Source organism: Eulemur rufifrons, chromosome 8 (genome assembly GCF_041146395.1).
Source record: "Eulemur rufifrons isolate Redbay chromosome 8, OSU_ERuf_1, whole genome shotgun sequence".
In the NCBI taxonomy this organism is placed as follows: Eukaryota; Metazoa; Chordata; class Mammalia; order Primates; family Lemuridae; genus Eulemur; species Eulemur rufifrons.
This window is the reverse complement of record NC_090990.1, coordinates 79,731,331-79,750,971: the sequence shown is the minus strand read 5'-3', so window position 1 is coordinate 79,750,971 and position 19,641 is coordinate 79,731,331. Positions and strand designations below refer to the sequence as shown.

Below are 19,641 nucleotides of genomic sequence, written 5' to 3'. Positions count from 1 at the left end.
GAAGAATGATTCCTACTCATCCCTCAGGTAACTTTCTCCAGGTAAATGTCCTTCCTTTGTTCCTTTAACCCACTCTACTTCCTCTATTACGGAGACTAAAAAAATCACCGTTGGCGCACGTGTATTTACACAACGAACCCCGCCCAGCCTTGCCGGCCGAGGTTAGGTTTGGGCGCCCCCCCCCGCCCACTCCCCCCCCGCGGGGCGCCCGGCCCCCGCCGCGGTTGGCTGAGAGTGGGAGGCTCGTCCCTCCGCTCCCCATTGGCCGCTCAGGGGGCGGCGCCTTTCCCGTCTCCCGATAGGTCGCCGGCCAAGGCGTCTCCGGCATCCGCGGCGCAGTGGCCTTTCCGGGGTAAGATGGCTGCGGCTCGTGCGCTGAGGACCTGGAGCCGCACTGCTGGGCGTCTGGTAAGCAAGTTTGGGCAGATCCGAGGCCAGGAAGGAGTGATTTGCCCGGAGTCCTCCAGGAGTGGTGTGTTACTTTCTCCTCCGAGTGCCACGCGTCATGGAGAGGTGGAGGGATGCATGCAAAATAAAGGGCAGAGAAGGTGGCGAGCCGACCTGTCTGGAGTGGAGACCCGCTCCTTCCCCTTACCTGGGCGCGCTTCTGCGGCGACTCAGTCGCCCTCCTGCTCCTTCTGCACCAGAAGCCCAGCTAGCCTGTCGCCTGCCAGCCTTTTCATCGAGCACCTTCTAGGTGCCGGGCGTTGTGATAGGCGCGCGGGATACAGAGGTATATTCAGTCGGCATTTATTGAGCACCCACGGTGTGGCAGACACTGGTAATAAATAGGACCCTTACCCACAGGGAATTTACAGTCTAGAAGAAGAGACCGTTCAGCCAAAGAATATCGCTGTGAGTTCCTGCCTCTTTGGAACTGAGATGCTTTTTAGTCTTTTGGCCTGTATTTCTCTCTGCACCACGTATTCCACCCCTTTTATCACCAAAGCTATGACTCGCCACCATCTTCCCTGCACTTCCCCCTCTTACAGTCTCTTCAGCACCAAGCACTGACACGTCCCGGTAATGATACTGTTTCATCTTGTTTGCTTAGAGTTTTTCTTCCTACACCCCCCTCCCCACCCCTCCTTTCCCTACATGTTCCTGCCTTGGTGGACCCCTGATCTTACAAAACCTTTCAAGTGCCTGCTATGTACCAAGTACTATGTTAGACACTGAGGATGCAAATGTGAAAAAGACAAACATCATCCCTTCCCTCTCAGAGATTACAATTTTGTGGTGGAGGACAGGGGAGAGGGAGACAGATAGATACTAAGCAATTACAACCCAGCATGGGAAGTGCTATGGTAGGACAAGTGTCTAGAGCTACAGGAATACATAGGAGTGGACACCTATGGTGGGCTTTCAGGGTCAGAGAGGAGTTCCCGGAGGATACTGTATAACCTGAGATTTGTGAAGGATAAGGAGGAGGTAACCAGGAGAAGAAGGCTCCTCTCAGGCCGGGCGTGGTGGCTCACGCCTGTAATCCTAACACTCTGGGAGGCCGAGGCGGGTGGATCGCTCAAGGTCAGGAGTTCGAGACCAGCCTGAGCAAGAGCGAGACCCCATCTCTACTAAAAATAGAAAGAAATTATATGGACAACTAAAAATATATATATAGAAAAATTAGCCGGGCATAGTGGCGTATGCCTGTAGTCCCAGCTACTCGGGAGGCTGAGGCAGGAGGATCGCTTGAGCCCAGGAGTTTGAGGTTGCTGTGAGCTAGGCTGACGCCATGGCACTCACTCTAGCCTGGGCAACAAAGTGAGACTCTGTCTCAAAAAAAAAAAAAAAAAAAAAAAAAAAAAAAAAAAGAAGGCTCTTCTCAGCTGCACCTTACCAAGTATTGGCCTCTTCTTTTGAGAATTCTCCATCCTTGCCTTTTGTGATACCAGCTTCCCAATATTTTTCTTCCTACACCTTTAGCCACTTCATCCCATTATCTTTTTTCCCTACCCCACTTTCAAATGTTGCTGTTTCTAAGGACTCTGACTTTGGCCCTCTGCATTTTTCCCACTTCCTGGGTTATCTCATCCACTTTTTGGATTTAGTTACCAACTATGCTGGTAACTAAAGTTCCCAACCAGGTCTACTCCAGACCCATATATTCTTCTGTCCTGGAAATCTCCAGTTGTATGTATATGAGGTGTTTTTCAGCTGCAAGTAATAAAAACCCAACCAATAAATAGGAAATTAAGTATTTATGCATACAGAACATTGGCAGCTGGCATCAATTAAGTGGCTCATCATTATCAGTGTAGTCATTTTCCTAGCAGCTCATTTGACCTTTCTCTCCTGGTCACAAGAGGGCTGCTATAACTTCTTATTCCATGTTCAAGGCAGGAAGGAGGAGGGTGGAACAAGCCAGACTCACTGGCTACAACTGTGTTACATGGCCACTGCAGGTGTCTGCCATTAGGCCTCAAAGCACGTTAGACTCTCTACGGTCCAGAACTGAACCCTCAAACCTGTTTCTCTTGATTCTAGCCTGTAACTCTCTGAAGAGATCTGGTCACTATTTTTCCACCCTGCCCTCAACTGTTTGTGTCCTGGTCCATCCTAATTGGACTTTCTGCCTCTAATCTTGTGCCTTTCCAACCCATTCTACATAGTGTAGCCAAGGTAATATAATAAGACACATTTGATAATGTCATTTTCTTGCTTAAAACTTCCCTCAGCAAAATGTCCAAAATTCAGATAACTATGAGGCAATTTATGTTCTGAACTGTTCCAATCTCTCAGGCTTCATTTCTTTCTAAAACTCACCCATGCTAACCCCGACTCTGATACCTCCCACCCTTACTCCACACCAAACCACACTAGAACTCTATTGAACAACTTAAGTTAATTGCACACACATTGTGCTCTCTCAACTCCAGACCTTTGCACATGTATTTCCTCTGCTTTAAAGATTCTTGCCTCACTCCCCCTATGGCCTTATGGGCAACACACTTCATCTCCTGGATTACTCCTACTCAGACATCAGGTCTTACTCACTTCAACATAACTTTTTCCAGGTAGGTTCCCTTCCTTTGGGTTCCCTTAGCACACTCTATCTACTTCCCTCGTTATAGCACTGTGTTATAATCACCTGTTTACTTGTCCTTATCTTTCACCGGACTCTACATTCCATAAGAGAAAGAATTGCATCCATTTTGTTCTTTATATAATCCCAAGTGCCTGGCACATTGTAGGTACTCAGAGATATTTGTTGAATGACTCAATGAGAACCAGTCTGTTTTTTCATTTTTTATAAAAAGTTTTCCCAAGAAGAGCTCTTGCCACCTATAGTAAATTATTTAGATGACCTTATGTTGTGTTTTACACTTCCCTAGGACATCATGCATTTGACTCTTGATTGACTTAACCATGTCATACTGCATTTTTCTATTGTGTCTGTCCTCCTGTAGTAAAGCATAAGCAGTTTAAATTTACAACCTTGAATGCAGTCATATTCTGCATCTTATTTAGCTTTGAATTTTTGAGTCCAGCACAATGTCTGACTTGAGCACTCAACAACTTCCTGTTGAATTATTCTTTTCCTTATGCTAATCTGCTAAACCATTTCATCTCCCTTTGTGTTTTTGTGCTCTGGTTGTAGATATTGAATTTTGTTTAAAAATCAAGGAAAAACTTATTTTAGTCAAATCATTGAGTTAGTAGTTAGACCATATGTATAATTGTCCAAACCAAATATATTTGAGAGTGAAAGTGGTGTTATTAATAGTTACCTTAAGTAACTAGGGGTAACTTGGGATCACCTTAGGCAGATTGACACAATGGTCCCAATAGAATTAGATGTCTTTAAATATTGTTCATAGGTGAATTCAGAATTGCCTCAACTATAAAATACATAAAACTGGTCATTCTATAAGCATGCCTTTTAAAATTGGAAGTTTAAAGCTTTATGCTAATTTCCTAGAAAATTATTTTTGAATTCTAACTTGAAAATTTTTTTCTCCTGTTTCTTTTTAATCCATCTATTCAGCAATTTCACAATGTTTTTAGCCTCTTCGTGGCTGTAATCACATAATGCCTATTGCACTTTGTTTGCTTTTTTTCTTTTTCTGCTGTTAAATACCTCAGTCAGGAGCCTGTTGTTTTGTGTCTCATGTACTGTACAGTATTCTCCCCTCATCCACAGTCAGTCACCCGTGGTCAACCACAGTCTGAAAATAGGTGAATACAGTACAATAAGATATTTTGAGAGAGACCACATTCACATACCTTTTATTACAGTATATTGTTATAATTGTTCTATTAATATTTTATCATTAGTTATTGTTAATCTAACTGTGCCTAATTTATAAATTAAACTTTATCATAGGTATGTATGTATAGGAAAAAACATAGTATATGTAGGGTTCAGTACTATATGAGGTTTCAGGCATCTACTGGGGATCTTTGAACACATCACCTGCAGATACAGCAGGTGAGGGGAAATGACTGTAATAGTTTCTTGACTTCTTTCCTTTCCAGACTTAGCTTGTAATCTATTCAATAAACTACTACTAGATTAATTTTCTAATCCTTTTTCTTCAATAACCCAGAATGTATGAGTTCAAACTCCTTATCCTGACATTATAATCATCAACAATTTTGTCCTTGAGCTATTTCCACTGCTCTTTTTTATATATTTGATCAAGCCAAATCAACATGCTCACTGTCCCAGAAGACATGCCAAGCAAATTCCTGCGGCAGTCCCTTTATATATGCCATTTCCTCTGCCTTAAAAGTGTACTTCTACTCTTTTATTTTTTATACTTATTATCCAAGGCCCAGCTTAATTTTTTTGTTGTTGTTTTTTGTAGAGATGGGGGTCTCGCTATTGCCCAGGCTGGTCTCAAATCCTGGGCTCAAGCCATCCTCCCACCTTGGCCTCCCAAAGTACTAGGATTATAGGAGTGAGCCACTTTGCACAGCTTAGGATGATCTCTTTAAAGTATAGCTAAGATGCATGATTTAAGATTATTCATATTTTAGGAAAGGGATCTTCAGTTTTTCTTTGCCTTCAGAAATCAGTAACAGTTTGGAAATTAAAGTGAAAAATCACTTGAGAGTTTAAATGTATTGTTCCTGTCAGTAAACTAAACTTTTATTTTATATTATTTGCTATCAGAAAAAAATAACAAAATTTTTGTTTATAGATATGTATTAAAACATGACTACCATATATAACATAATGTGTATTATAACATAACTTAAATTTTAAGAGCTAATCATACTAATGTACATGATGTAATTTTTTTTTTTTAAAAAGTAAAAGTGATTATCTTCTACATACATTAAAAAGTTTCAAAGATGTATTCTCAGGTACTTTATGCATTTTGTTCAGTGCCTTTATATGCTAACTATTACTTTAGAACCCTGGAGTGGTTTTATTTCAGGAAGTCTAATGACTTAAGTATATCTACAGTCTGATGTATTTATACAGAATATATTGTTAAAATTTCCTTCTTTCAGAAGGAATTTTAGACAAGGATCATAATCCTATTAATAACTCTAAACCTAAGGATATAATATTACTAAACAAAGAATAACAAAATGTTTTCTGTGTGCTAGAATTTGAGTTCCTTTGATTGCTTAGACAAAAATAATTAAGAAAATAACCAGTCTTCATAAAATTCATTGTCACTGTAGCCAAGTACTCTGGCTTCTGCCTAGGTAATTTCATATTTATCTTGTGATACTGGTTATTCTACTTTCAGAATAGAATTGAAATTCAGCTTATACTTAAAGAGATAAGTTATTAAGACCATTTATAAATGCATTTACTTTTTTCTCATCTGTAGATTTGTGTTCGATATTTTCAAACATGTAGTAATGTTCATGTTTTGAAGCCAAATTATGTGTGTTTCTTCGGTTATCCTTCATTCAAGTATAGCCATCCACGTCACTTGTTGAAAACGACTGCTGGTAAGTATGATCTCAAAATAGCATATATAAGATAATGTTTTGTATTTTATTCAGTAATTTCTTTTTCAGTAATTGGTTGAAGACTTTTTTTTTTTTTAATTTTTTTGGGGTGCGTCCTGCTCCTGGCCAGTCCACAGGCAGAACTGCCTGATTGAAGACTTAAAGTAAAAAACAAAGTTGACTTTGTATCTCTAGCCTGACCCTCCCCACTCACTCTCCCCACATCTGTGCATTTCCCGTCTTCTTTTTTCTCACCCCACCTTTCATATACTTTCCTTAATACTGTGTCTCCGTAATGTTAAGGATGGTTTGTGCTAGGTCATCTATTCTGTATTCATCTGAGTGCAATAGTCAGCATTGGTATCACTCTTGAGTCAAGGTAAATTATTGATTTAATAGAAGTATCTTTGTGTCCTTATACTCACTGTAGTATTGTTTGTTGGGTGATACACTTCATCTGTCATGTTAACATGGCATGATGAAACGAGCATGATGTGCTCCTAACTAGAAAGTTCCCTGGCTTTTACCATTTACTTACTTTTCCCTCAAAAGTCTTAGTCTGTGCTGACAATGAAAAATAGGAGAATTCCAGGCAGTCCCCACCCTTGAGTTCAATTAGTCTTCCATACTTCCTATATGTCAACTTCCACAATAGCCTAAGATATGTAAACCTTATCTTCACCACTTTTTTTTAATTTCTATTCTCTAAAGTTGATCTTCTTTTGTTACTTCCCAGAGAAAATAGAGGCCATTGAAGCAGAAACTCCTATTTCCTGCTCCAGTCTTTAAATACTTATCATGAGCTTTGGGTTCCTGGATCTACCAACTCCAGGCTACTTGGGCTCCTGGTCTACCAATTACTAGTGGTATAACTTTGAGCAAGTTATGTAATTTCTCTCAGTTTCATCATCTGGAAAATGAGAGTAATCTTAGTATTTAACTCATTGTATTGTGAGAATTCATTCATTCAACACAAATATTTACTGATTACCTGCTGTGTGCCAAGGCACTGCTCTAAGTGCTTGAGATATATCAGAAAACAAAACAAAGATCCTTATACTTGGGTGGATTAAATATATTAGAATATGTCAGCTGGGTGCAGTGGCTCACGCTTATAATCCTACCATTCTGGGAGGCTGAAGCAGGAGGATCACTTGAGCTCAGGAGTTTGAGACTAGCCTGAGTAAAAGCAAGGCATCATCTCTACTAAAAGTAGAAAAAATTAGCTGGGTGTGGTGGCACATGCCCGTGTTCCCACATATAAATATAATTATATAATTCAAACTCCCCAAACTCAGTCTTCTACAAATCTCTCCTTCCTGTGTTCCTATAAACCTCTTCTTCCTATAGTCCCTAACTCAGTAAATAGTTAAGCTAGAAACTCTAAGTCATCCTGACTCTTGTCTTACATCAAACTGATTACCAAAACCTATCAATTTTACATCTTATATGTCTCTTAACTCTGTCTTCTCCTTTTCAGCTTTGAAAAATTTATAAACATATAAATCCCATACTTAATTTCTTGCCCACAGGAACCTCTTGCTTTCCCTGCCTTGTTTTGCCTCTGCCATCCCTTCCGTAAACTCATCCACCTGCCAGAGAGATTTTTTTCTAAAATTACAGACCTAAAGTCACAGATCTGATGTTGTGGATAGGACTCCGTATTAGTTAGTTATTGTTGAATAACAAACCACCCCCACAACTTAGTGGCTTAAAGCAACAGTGATTGATTATTTCTCAGGTTATAATTAACCCTGGTTCCTCTGCAGGTTTCACCTGGGCTCATGAACGTGGGTGTATTCAGCTAGAGGATCTTCTGGGCTGGAAGGTCCACTCATAGGTGTGACAATTGGTGCTGGTTTTTGGCTGGGGCATCTCATTTTTCCTCCACATGGCCTCTCCCCTTGCAGTAGACTAAATCAGCTTCCTTACTTGGGGATCTTAGGGCAGCATTCCAAAAGGGAGAAGGTAGAAATTGAATTTGCACGGCTTCACTTCTGCTATATTCTATCAGTCAACGCAAGTCACAGGGCAGTATAGCTTTCAGAAGTTGTAAAATAGCCTCTCCTTCTTGATGGCAGCAGCTGCAAAGAATTTATGACCATATTAATTTACCACTGGCTCCTCATCACCTTTAGGATAAAGTCCAAATACTTCAGCATGGAATACAAAGCCTTTTTAAATCTGGGGTAATTTCTTGCCAAAAACCCTATCTTTAGCCACACAGAAATGTTTGTCATTCTTTAACCATGCTGGGCACTATCACATTTTCTTTTCTTTGTTTGGGAGATAGGGTCCTGCTCTGTTGCCCAGGCTGGAGTGCAGTGGCACCATCATAGTTCACTGCATTCTCGAACTCCTGGGCTCAAGCAATCCTACTGCCTCAGCCTCCCGAGTAACTGGGACTAGAGGCATGCTCCACCACACCTGGCTAATTTTTAAAATTTTTTATAGACATAGGGTCTCACTATATTGCCCAGGCTGGTCTCAAACTCCTGGCCCCAAGCAATCTTCCAGCCTTGGCCTCCCAAAGTGCTGGGATTACAGGCATGAGCCATCATGCCTGACCAGTATCCATTCTTAAGCAAAGTGGAATTACTTATTGTCAAAGATATTGACATAAAAAAAATTTTTTTAAGGCTTTTGATATTTAATGCCAAACTACTTTTCAGAAAGGTACCAGTTTATACTCTCAGCAGCAGGCTGTGAGAGGCCCAACTTACTAGAGAGGAAATAAGAGGTACCTAAATGCTTGAAGGTGCTGACTCGGGAAGGGGGGGTTGGGGAAGGGAGGGATATATACCTACATGATGGGTGCAACGCGCACTACCTGGGGAACAGACACGCCTGGAGCTCTGACTTGGGGGGAAAGACGGTACATGGGCAACGTATGTAACCTGCAATTCTGTATCCCCCATAACAATAAGATGAAATTTAAAAAAAAAAAAAAGAGGTACCTAATAACTCCGTGTCCAAAATGTATTTTGTATTTCTTTACTACTTAAACTCTTCATATTTATTAAAGAAAATTTTATAACCTTAAGCAGTTTAAAGATGGAGGAGCACTCCTGAATAGGTTCAGAGTAACCTGTTAACCTGGAAAAGTGAGAGGGTCCATATGTGCTATTGACCAGAAATACTTTCTCTTTTAGAAATAATTACCATCCAGTATCATTATCATCGAAGTGTTATAAAAGGGGGATAGAAGCTGAGCACGGTGGTACACACCTATAGTCTCAGCTACTCAGGAAGCTAAGGCAGGAGTATCACTTGAGCCCAGGAGTACGAAGCTGCTGTGCACTACTGTCGTGCCTGTGAACAGCCACTGTACTCCAGCCTGGGCAACACAGTGAGACCTTATCTCTATAAAAAGGGGTGTGGGGGGGAGGGGGCAGGTAGAAATTTGAAAAGGGGCAGAAAATGGAAAGAGGAAAGAGAAGACTTAGGGATAAGTTGGCAGAACATAGTTTGGGCAAATAAGAATTTTCCATCAAATCCTTTAGATATAGAAGTGCCTGATTTTTAGCCACTAAGAATGATAATAGTTACATGAAGTCAAAAGAGATCTGAGGGCAGTCTGTTTATGATTATTGTAGTTTCATAACAAAACAAAGATCCAGCTGGGTCTGTCTTTGTATGATATCTTTGTTTCATTTTCTGTTCATTATTATTGTTTCAAAATCTCAATTAATTTGTTAGTAGGACTTTTTATTGCCCTGTAAAAGGCATTATTTTGGAAGTGGGAAAATGTAAATTCTGTGGCAGTGTCAGTAGGTCTGTGGAATAATTTATTTAAACCTTTGATGTTTATGAATAATGGTTATGCTTTTAAAAGTTATAAAATGCTGTTTTTCTGTCTGTAAGGTGGAACAATTTCTGCCTTTGTGAACATTTTCTAATTTTAGATGTAAAAGCATTTGTTGGTAATACATTACATTTTTAATGAGATCATTTCTCTTTGTCTTTGAAGCCTTACATGGACAAGTTGTTCAGTTCAAACTGTCAGACATTGGAGAAGGGATTAGAGAAGTAACTGTTAAAGAATGGTAAGTTAATCTGAAAAAAAATTTAAGTAATTATAAAAATAATTTGAATACAAATAAGTAGGAATCAATTTAAATTGGGAAACTTCTTTATATAAAATATAATGCTTTTTTTTAAAGCAATAAGGTAGAATTACTTTGTGTTGACAATATGCTGGAATTTATCATATATCAAGGAATTTTATTTGAGATTTATTAAAGATATTTTTCCCTTTTTTAAAAAAATTATTTTATTACCCACCTCTAACTTTAGCTAAAAAGGAGAAATTGGCCGGTTGCGGTATCCCATACCTATACTTCCAGCAATTTGGAAGGCCTGAGGATTGCTTAGGGTCAGGAGTTTGAGATCAGCCTGGGCAACAAAGTGAGAACCTGTCTTTACAAAAAATAAAAAAATTAGCTGGGTGTGGTGACGCTTGCCTCTAGTCCTCAGCTACTTGGAGGCTGTGGCAGGAGTATTGCTTGAGCTCAGGAGTTCGAAGTTGCAATGAGCTATGATTACACTGCTGTACTCCAACCTGGGCAACAGAGTGAGACCTCATCTCTTAAAAAAAGATCACCTTTGAAAGTTAATAATTGATATGAGATGTGTTTTTAAAAGTATTTGATGTATGAATTCAAAATATCCTTCCAAATTATTTAAAAACCATCAGGTAGTCTAAGTTCTGTTTACCATACTGAAAATGACTTCAGTAAGAATGTAAGTATGTTGACTCACCATTACCTGATACAGTTTGCTTTTATGTTTAGAAAAGGTTAAAATATTGTACCAAAAGGCACAAATCAAAAAATAAGTTTTGAACCTTAAAAAATTATCAAAAAAAGGGCCTAAAACAAAAATTAAAAACTGTCTATCTATACTGCCTTAGTCATCCTCTACCCCTTTTCTTTCTTTCACCTTCTAGAAGAAAAAGAAACACCCCTGGGTACTGAACTAAGTTTTAGAGGTATTTAGAAGTAGCAGTTAAGATGAGTAAACAGATTCTTTTCCACCATAGTTTCATACTGTTAAGGATCCTTTTAAAAGTCTGATTCAGCCACCTGAACATTGTTTTCCTGCACTTCTTATCATTATTGCTTTGTAAGTTAGAAGGGAACTGTAATAACATAAACATACCCTACAGTCATGTCTCTAGTTGCATTGTTGGATTGTGGAAAAAGCAATGGACTTCAAATCAGAAGAGTCTTACCTTGAAACTTATTAGCTGTCCTGCCTGTAACTCACTTGGTTTCTGTAGAGACTCCTCTGTCTCTTAATGCTGTGGTCCCCAACCCCTGTGCTGTGGACTGACACGCCTCTCTGCCCCACCCCCTAACCCCATCCGTGGAAAAATTGTATTCTATGAAACCAGTCCTATGCTTAGCACAGGGTTTAAGGATCTTGGAAGAGGAAATCATTTCATTCCTAATGAAATTCGAGTATCTCTTTTAACGAGAAACAGGTCATTTGATCTCAAAGATCAGAAGTTCTTTGAGAAATATTATGAGCTTTCTTGAATTCTGTGTGTTTTTTCTCTAACTTAACATCTACAAATAAATAAAGGTGAGGCTTTTGGTAAAATGTAAAAGAGCAGAATTCTGTTCTAAAAAATGGGGCCTGAGATACAAATTTGTAAGGAAGCATAATTTAACAGAAGTTAATGTGTTTTATGTAAGGGTCAATAAAACCTCATTTATCCTTAGAATTTGTAGGAACAAACATATGAATAAAGAAAAAATAATTAAATTTCACAAAACCTTTGACAAAGTTCTGAAACAAGTTTGGATTTTATATGTTGCTCTTTTCTTAAAGTCTATTTTGTCTGATATTAGAATAGCCACTCTAGGTTTCTTTTGATTACTGCTTACATGATATATCTTTTTCCATCCTTTTACTTTCTACTTATTTATGTCTTTGAATCTAAATTATTATTTTTGTAGTGTGTGAGACAGGGCCTTCCTCTGTCACCCTGGCTAGAGTGCTATCATAGTCCACTGCAACCTCAAACTCCAAAAGACATAGAGTGGCTGAATGGATGGGGAAAAAAAAGGACCCAGCTATATGTTGTCTGCAGGAAACCTACTTCACCTATAAAGACACACATAGAATGAAAATAAAGGGATGGGAAATGGTGTTCCATGCAAATGGAAACCATAAAAGAGTAGGAGAGCTATATTTCTATCAGATAAAATATAGTTTTTAAGACAAAAACTGTGAAAAGAGACAAAAAGTCTATTCAACAAGAAGCTATAAGTTCTAAATATATGTACTCAACACTGGAGCACCCAGATATATAAAGCTAAAGAGAGAGATATACCCCAATACAATACTCATGGAAGATGTCAACACACCACTTTCAGCATTGGACAGATCATCCAGAAGGAAAATTAACAAAGCAACATTGGACTTAATCTGTGCTATAGACCAAAAGGACCTAATAGATATTTACAGAACATTTCCTCCAACAGCTGCAGAATACAAGTTCTCCTTGGCATGTCATGGATCATTCTCAAGGGTAGACCATATGTTAAGCCACAAAACAAGTCTTAAAAAATTTAAAAAAATAATTGAAATCATATCAAGTATTTTCTCTGACCATGATGGAATAAAACTAGAAGTCAATAACAAAAGGAACACTGGAAACTATACAAACACATGGAAATTAAGCCCTATGCTCTTGAATTACCAGTGGGTCAATGAAGAGATTAAGAAGGAAATTTAAAACTTTCTCAAAACAAATAAAAATGAAAACACAACATATCAAAACTTATGGAATACAATAAAAGCAGTACTAAGAGAAAAGTTTATAGCAATAAATGCCTACATCAAAAAAGCAGAAAAGCTTCAAATAAATTACCTAACAATGTATTTTAAAGAACTAGAAAAACAAGATCATACCAAATCCAAAATTAGTAGAAGAAAAGAAATAATAAAGGTCAGAGGAGAAACCAAAAAATATAAAAGATGAACAAAATAAAAAGTTGTTTTTTTTTTAAAGATAAACATAATTGACACACTGTTAGCCAGACTAAGAAAAAAAGAGAAAAGACTCAAATAAATCAGAGATGAAAAAGCAGATATTACAACTGGTAACTGCAGAAATCCAAAGGATCATTAGAGAATACTATGAGTAATTATATGCCAATAAATTAGAAAATTTTGAAGAAATAGATAAATTCCTACACACATGCAACCTACCAAAATTGAACTAGGAAGAAATCCAAAACCAGAATAAACCAATAGCAAGTAACAAGATAGATGCAGTAATAAAAAGTCTCCCATTAATGAAAAGCCCAGGACCTAATGGCTTCACTGCTAAATTCTACCAAGCATTCAAAGAAGAAATAATACCAATCCTACTTAAACTATTCCAAAAAATCAAGGAGCAAGGAAGACTCCCAAACTCCTTCTGTGAGGCCTGTATTACCCTGATACCAAAACCAAAGACACAACAAAAAAAGAAAACTATACACCAATATCTCTGAGGAACATAGATGCAAAAATCCTCAACAAAATACTAGCAAACTGAATTCAGCAACACATTGAAAAGATTATCATGATCAAGTGGGATTCATCCCAGAAATGCAAGGATGGTTCAACAAATGCAAAACAATGTGATACATCATATCAACAGAAAAAAGGACAAAAACCATATGACCATTTAAACTGATGCTGAAAAAGCATTTGATAAAATCTAACATCCCTTCATGATAAAAACTCTCAAAAAACTGGATATAGAAGGAACTTACCTCAACACCATAAAAGCTTGTATTTGACAGACACACAGCTAGTCATACTGAAAGGGGAAAAACTAAAAGCCTTTTCTTTAAGATTGGAACAAAACAAGGATGCCCACTCTTACCACTGTTATTCAACATAGTACTGGAAGCTCTAGTTAGAGAAATCACACAAGAGAAAGAAATAAAGATCTTCCAAATTGGAAAGGAAAAAGTCAAATGATCCTTGTTTGTAGAAGATAAGCTCTTATATCTAGAGAAACCTAAAGATTCCACCAAAAAACTATTAGTACTGATAAACAAATTCAGTAAAGTTGTAGATACAAAATCAACATACAAAAATCAGTATCATTTCTATATGTCCACAGTAAAAAATCTGACAAAGAAATCAAGAAAATAATCCCATTTATAATAACCACAAATAAAATATCTAGGAATAAACTTAACCAAAGAAGTGAAAGATCTCTATAATGAAAACTATAAAACATTGATGAAAGAAATTGAAGAAGACAAAATAAATGGAAAGATATTCCATGCTACTGGATTGGAAGAATCAATATTGTTAAAATGTCCATACTACCTAAAGCCACCTAGAGATTCAATGCAATCCCGATCAAAATATCAGGACATTTTTCACAGGAATAGAAAAAATAATCCTAAAATTTATATGGAACCACAAAAGACCCACAATAGCCAAAGCCATCCTGAGCAAAAAGAACGAAACTGGAGGAATCACATTAATTGACTTCAAATTACACTGCAGAGCTGTAGTAATCAAAACGGCATGGTACTGGCATAAAAACAGACACATAGACCAACAGAACAGATTATAGAACCCAGAAATAAGTCCACACATCTGTAGTGAATTTCTCTTCAACAAAGTTGCCAAGAACATACAGTTGGGAAAGAACAATCTCTTCAATAAATGGTGCTGGGAAAACTGGATATCCACATGCAGAAGAATTAAACTAGACCCCGATCTCTTGCCATGTATAAAACTCAAATTAAAATTTGTTAAAATATTTATCAAATAAAAGATTTAAGGCTGGATATGGTGGCTCACACCTATTATCCTAGCACTCTGTGAGGCCAAAGCAGGAGGACTGCTTGAGCTCAGGAGTTTGAAACCAGCCTGAGCAAGAGCAAGACCCCACCTCTACTAAAAACAGAAAAATTAGCCAGGCATTATGGCACATGCCTATAGTCTCAGCTACTCAGGAGGCTGAGGCAGGAGGTTTACTGGAGCCCAGGAGTTTGAGGTTACAGTGAGCTATGGGTGATGCCATTGCACTCTAGCTGGGCCAACAGAGTGAGATGCTGTTTCAAAAAAAAAAAAAAAAAAGATTTAAATCTAAGACCTGCAACTATAAAACTGCTAAAAGAAAACATTGCAGTAATACTTCAGGACATTGGTCTGAGCAAGGACTTCTTGAGTAATACCTGCAAAGCACAAGCAATCAAGGCAAAATTGGCTGTATGGGATCACATCAAGCTAAAAAGCTTCTGCACAACAAAGGAAGCAATCAACAAAGTGAAGAGACAACCCACAGAGTGGGAGATTGGGAGAAAATATTTGCAAACTACCCATCTGACAAGGGATCAATAACTGGAATATATAAGCAGCTCCAGTAACTGATAGGAAAAAAATCAATCTGATTAAAAAATGGGCAGAGGATTTGAATAGACATTTCTCATACAAAGGCCCGGCACAGTGGCTCACGCCTGTAATCCTAGCACTTTGGGAGGACGGCTAGAAAACATTAGCCGGTGTGGTGGCCCACGCCTATAGTCCCAGCTACTCGGGAGGCTAAGGCAGGAAGATCGCTTGAGCCCAGGAGTTTGAGGTTGTGGTGAGCTATGATAACACCACTTCGCTCTAGCCCAGGTGACAGAGTGAGACTCTGTCTCAAAAAAAAAAAAAAAAAAGAAAAGAAAGAAAGAAATATGCAATAGAGTATTATGTAGCCATAAAAAGGAATGAAATCTTGCCATTTGCAACAATATGGATGGAACTGGAGAACCATTATGTTAAGTGAAATAAGCCAAGCATAGAAAGATAAATCTCACATGTTCTCCCTCATATGTAGGAACTAAATACAAAAATAATTGATCTCATCAAGACACAGAGTAGAGTGATGGTTACCAAAAGCTGGAAAGGGTAGCATAGAGAGGGAGATAAGGTTGGAGTGGTTAAAGGATGCAAAATATAGTTAGATAGTGAGATAGAATGAACAATGTTTGATAGCGCAACAAAGTGGTTATAATCAACAATAAGGTAGAATATACTTAAAAATAAATAAAAGAGTGGAATTGGAATGTTCCTAACAAAAAGAAATGATAAATCCCCAAAGTGATGGATACCTCAGTTACTCTTTTGATTAATTCACATTATATGCCTGTATCAAAACATCACATGTACCCTATAAATATATATAAGTATTATATACCCATAATAATTCATAATTAAAAATGAGGCTGGGTGCTGTGGCTCAGGCCTGTAATCCTAGCTCTCTGAGATGCTAAGGTGGGAGGATCACTTGAGCTCAGGAGTTCGAGACCAGCCTGAGCAACAGCGAGACCCCATTTCTATAAAAAGTAGGAAGATTAGCCAGGCGTGGTGACATGTGCCTGTAGTCCCAGCTGAATGGGAGGCTTAGGGAGGAGGATCACTGGAGCCCAGGAGTTTGAGGTTGCTGTGAGCTATGATTGTGCCATTGCACTCTAGCTTGGGCAACACAGCAAGACACTGACTCCTAAAAAAAAAAGATTGGTATTATAATCAAAATTATATATAGTATATTATGTTTGGTCCCATTCCTCCTGTTTGCTGAGACTACTTAGAAAAGCCTTGTAAAGTATACCTAAAATTATTAAGGGCATAGAGGGACTTAAATTCAAGGAAAGGCTAAAATAATTAAATAATTCTAGAAAGAAAAACTGAGGGAACTCCTACCTAAAATTCATGAAATTATAAAGGATGTTTATTGAGGACATCCATTTTTAAATTTAATTGTAATAATAATGGCATCCCTTAAAGATTGGCAAAGGCTAATATAAGAGAATAAATAGAAATGCCACTTTAAAAATACATCTTTAGGACTTTTTTCCCCAATAGATGGGTCAGGCAGAAAACCTGAAACTTTAATTAAATTTTTGGTTTGTAGACTATGAGTGGCTTAAAAATTTTTATTATTACTTGTAGATATATCTAAGAGACTCTGGAATTCATTATAGTCTTTTCTAAAACATTTCTTTGTACAACATGTGGAAGTAAATGCTAGGCTAGATGTTTATTGATCTAACTCAGTATGGCATTTACATCATTAAGATAATCTGTATTTATGATTATTTATGTAAATGTGTCTTGTCTCCTTTTCTTTTAGGTATGTAAAAGTGGGAGATACAGTGTCTCAGTTTGATAGCATCTGTGAAGTACAAAGTGATAAAGCTACTGTTACCATCACTAGTCGTTATGATGGAGTCATTAAAAAGCTCTATTATAATCTAGATGATACTGCCTATGTGGGGAAGCCATTGGTAGATATAGAAACGGAAGCTTTAAAAGGTACTATAAATCTGTTCATCTATTTTACCAAATTGATTACTGCTGTCCTTTTGTTAATGGGTCCCAATTAAAAGATGTCTTGACTTTAATAATTTACAGAATTTGAATTGGGAGTTTAGAAGCCAAGGTCAGGAAAAATGAAAAGGTTCTCTGTGATACATGATTGTCTTTTGGCCAGTTACCATGTTAAAAACATGTATCGTAACAATTTATCTGGAGGCCTGTGATCTGGAAACCTTAGTGTTGGAGGAGGCAATGGCCTCTCTCATTAATTGAAGATTTAGGCTTTAAATACTGGCCACCAAGAACAAAAATTGAGTATGCAAAGATTAACACAACGGATTGCTCTGTTCACCACTAATATATAAAAAAAGACTCTTTGGTGATGGTTATAAAAGCCAAACTTCTTCAAGAAAATTTGAATGGAAAAGAAGGAAAATCAAAATGAAAGTGAAGACACTAGCATTCAGAAGTAGCAGCAACTGTGGGACTTATCTGCATTAGATGTCCTGTCAAAAGGGAATTCATTATGAGAATGTTACAGAGGAAAAGTAAATCAGTGGGCAGTCCCAGTAGTGGCAGAGAGCTAGCTGTCTACCTCAGAGGATCCTTACAGCATTATTGTGATACACCAAAGTTATGTCTTCTAGGAAACAGTGAGGGCTGAAAGAGCAGTAGGTTCTGTGGCATGACTCCTAGGCCAGCATTCCGTCTTGGAAGTCCTGAGGTAAAGACATCTTAGTTGTGTAATTAGAAGTCTGAAAGGAGTATTTGAATCACAGTGGCTGGCTGATACATAGTTCTGCAGTCTATACGATAATAATAACTAATATTATAATCACTTTTTTTCAGAATCACATTTTATAATTTATAAAATTTTTTACACTTATTCTTTGAGGTATTTCAATTTAACAGATGAAGAAATTAAACCCCACGAGAAAGACTGGACAATTCACTGAATAGTCAGTGACAGGGTCAAATTTAGAACTTAGATGTCCTGAATGCTTGTTCAGAATTAAATTTCCACTATGACATGCCTCTAAAACCTGGAAGATGGCTTATTGAAGGCTTCCTATTATTTATTTAACTTTTATTATTATAAAAGCAGGATATGTACATTGTAAAAAAGTTCTAAAATACAGAAAACCAAAAGTAAGAAAATAAAAACATATTCCTACTACTCAGAAATCATACTCTTAACACATTAGTGTATATCATTCCAGATATTTTTCTAGGACATATATACACATATAAGTATTTTTTACCAAAATAATATATTGTACATGCTATAATCTAATCTGTTTGCTTAGTTAACCTGTGTTTTCATGACAATACATTTTCATTTTATATGATTGCCAGACAATAAATTTCTTAAATTGGCCCCAAATGTCCTTAAAATTTCAATTGTTTTTTTTTTCAAACCAGGATCGAAGACAGGACTACACATTGCACCTGCTTGTTACATCCCATAAGTGTCTTTTAGTCTATCTCATCCCCCCCTACTTTTGTTTCATGACACTGACCTAAAGAGAGTGCCGTTTGTTTTGCAGAGTATCAAATCTTTTGGATTTGTCTTGCTGCTTCATGGTGTTAGCTTTTCCCTCTAGTCCTTATATTTCCTGCAAACTGGAAGTAAGATCTAAAGGCTGGATTCAAGTTAAATATTTTGGCTGAAACACATCATGGATGATGTTGTGTACTTCATATTGCTTTACATCAGGACACACATAACCTCTGATGACCTGCTGTAACGATGCTAAGTTTAAACACTGAATCAGGACAATGATACCCTTACCGCTCCATTGTACAATTACATTTTTCCCTTTGTAACCTGAAAGTTATGTATGTGGTGTTACTTTGGCACTATATAAGTAGTTTATAATAGCATTTGAAATCTTTCCTAAATCAATAATTGCTTTAGTGGTTGTAGAATGATGATTTTTGGATTCTGTCATTCTTTTAATGTTACTAGTTGTCATTATTCCTCTCATCACTTGGGGCTTACTATGTTACTATGGAATACATAAAGTTCCTGATGGAAAGACAGAATAAATGCTTAATTCTTTCCTTTTACTGATTCTCAAAATAAGGAGTTGCTTTAATAGCCACTTTAAATGGTGAAACTAATTTTTCCAGCTCCCTCCTTGTGTGTATGTGTATATAGTCATGTGCCATATAATGATGTTTCAGTCAGTAATGGGCCACATATACAATGGTGGTCCCATAAGATAATATTATAATAACATATGTTTACTGTGCCTAATTGAGGAGTCCTGCCACCATGGGGAAGTAATAAGGGAAGAGAAAGAGGGACACAAGCTTTAGCAGAATACTTCATAAAACTACTATATTTCTGCCATTATGTTGCTTTTACCCTTTAACATCAACTTCTATCATTGA

The 19,641-nt window shown here is 37.4% G+C and overlaps 1 protein-coding gene across 2 annotated transcripts in view; it reads left to right on the top strand.

Moving 5' to 3' along the window:
* Positions 1-338: 338 nt before the first annotated feature.
* The window catches only part of DBT (dihydrolipoamide branched chain transacylase E2), a 39,733-nt gene continuing 20,430 nt past the window's right edge, over positions 339-19,641 (top strand). Inside the window, exons 1-4 of one of the 2 annotated variants that reach the window (XM_069478283.1) lie at positions 339-408; positions 5,793-5,916; positions 9,887-9,962; positions 17,060-17,241. In XM_069478283.1, coding sequence (XP_069334384.1) covers positions 358-408; positions 5,793-5,916; positions 9,887-9,962; positions 17,060-17,241 — 433 coding nt within the window. In that variant the 5' untranslated portion in view covers positions 339-357. The remainder of the gene's footprint in view (positions 409-5,792; positions 5,917-9,886; positions 9,963-17,059; positions 17,242-19,641) is intronic. The other variant, XM_069478284.1, reaches the window with a different exon arrangement.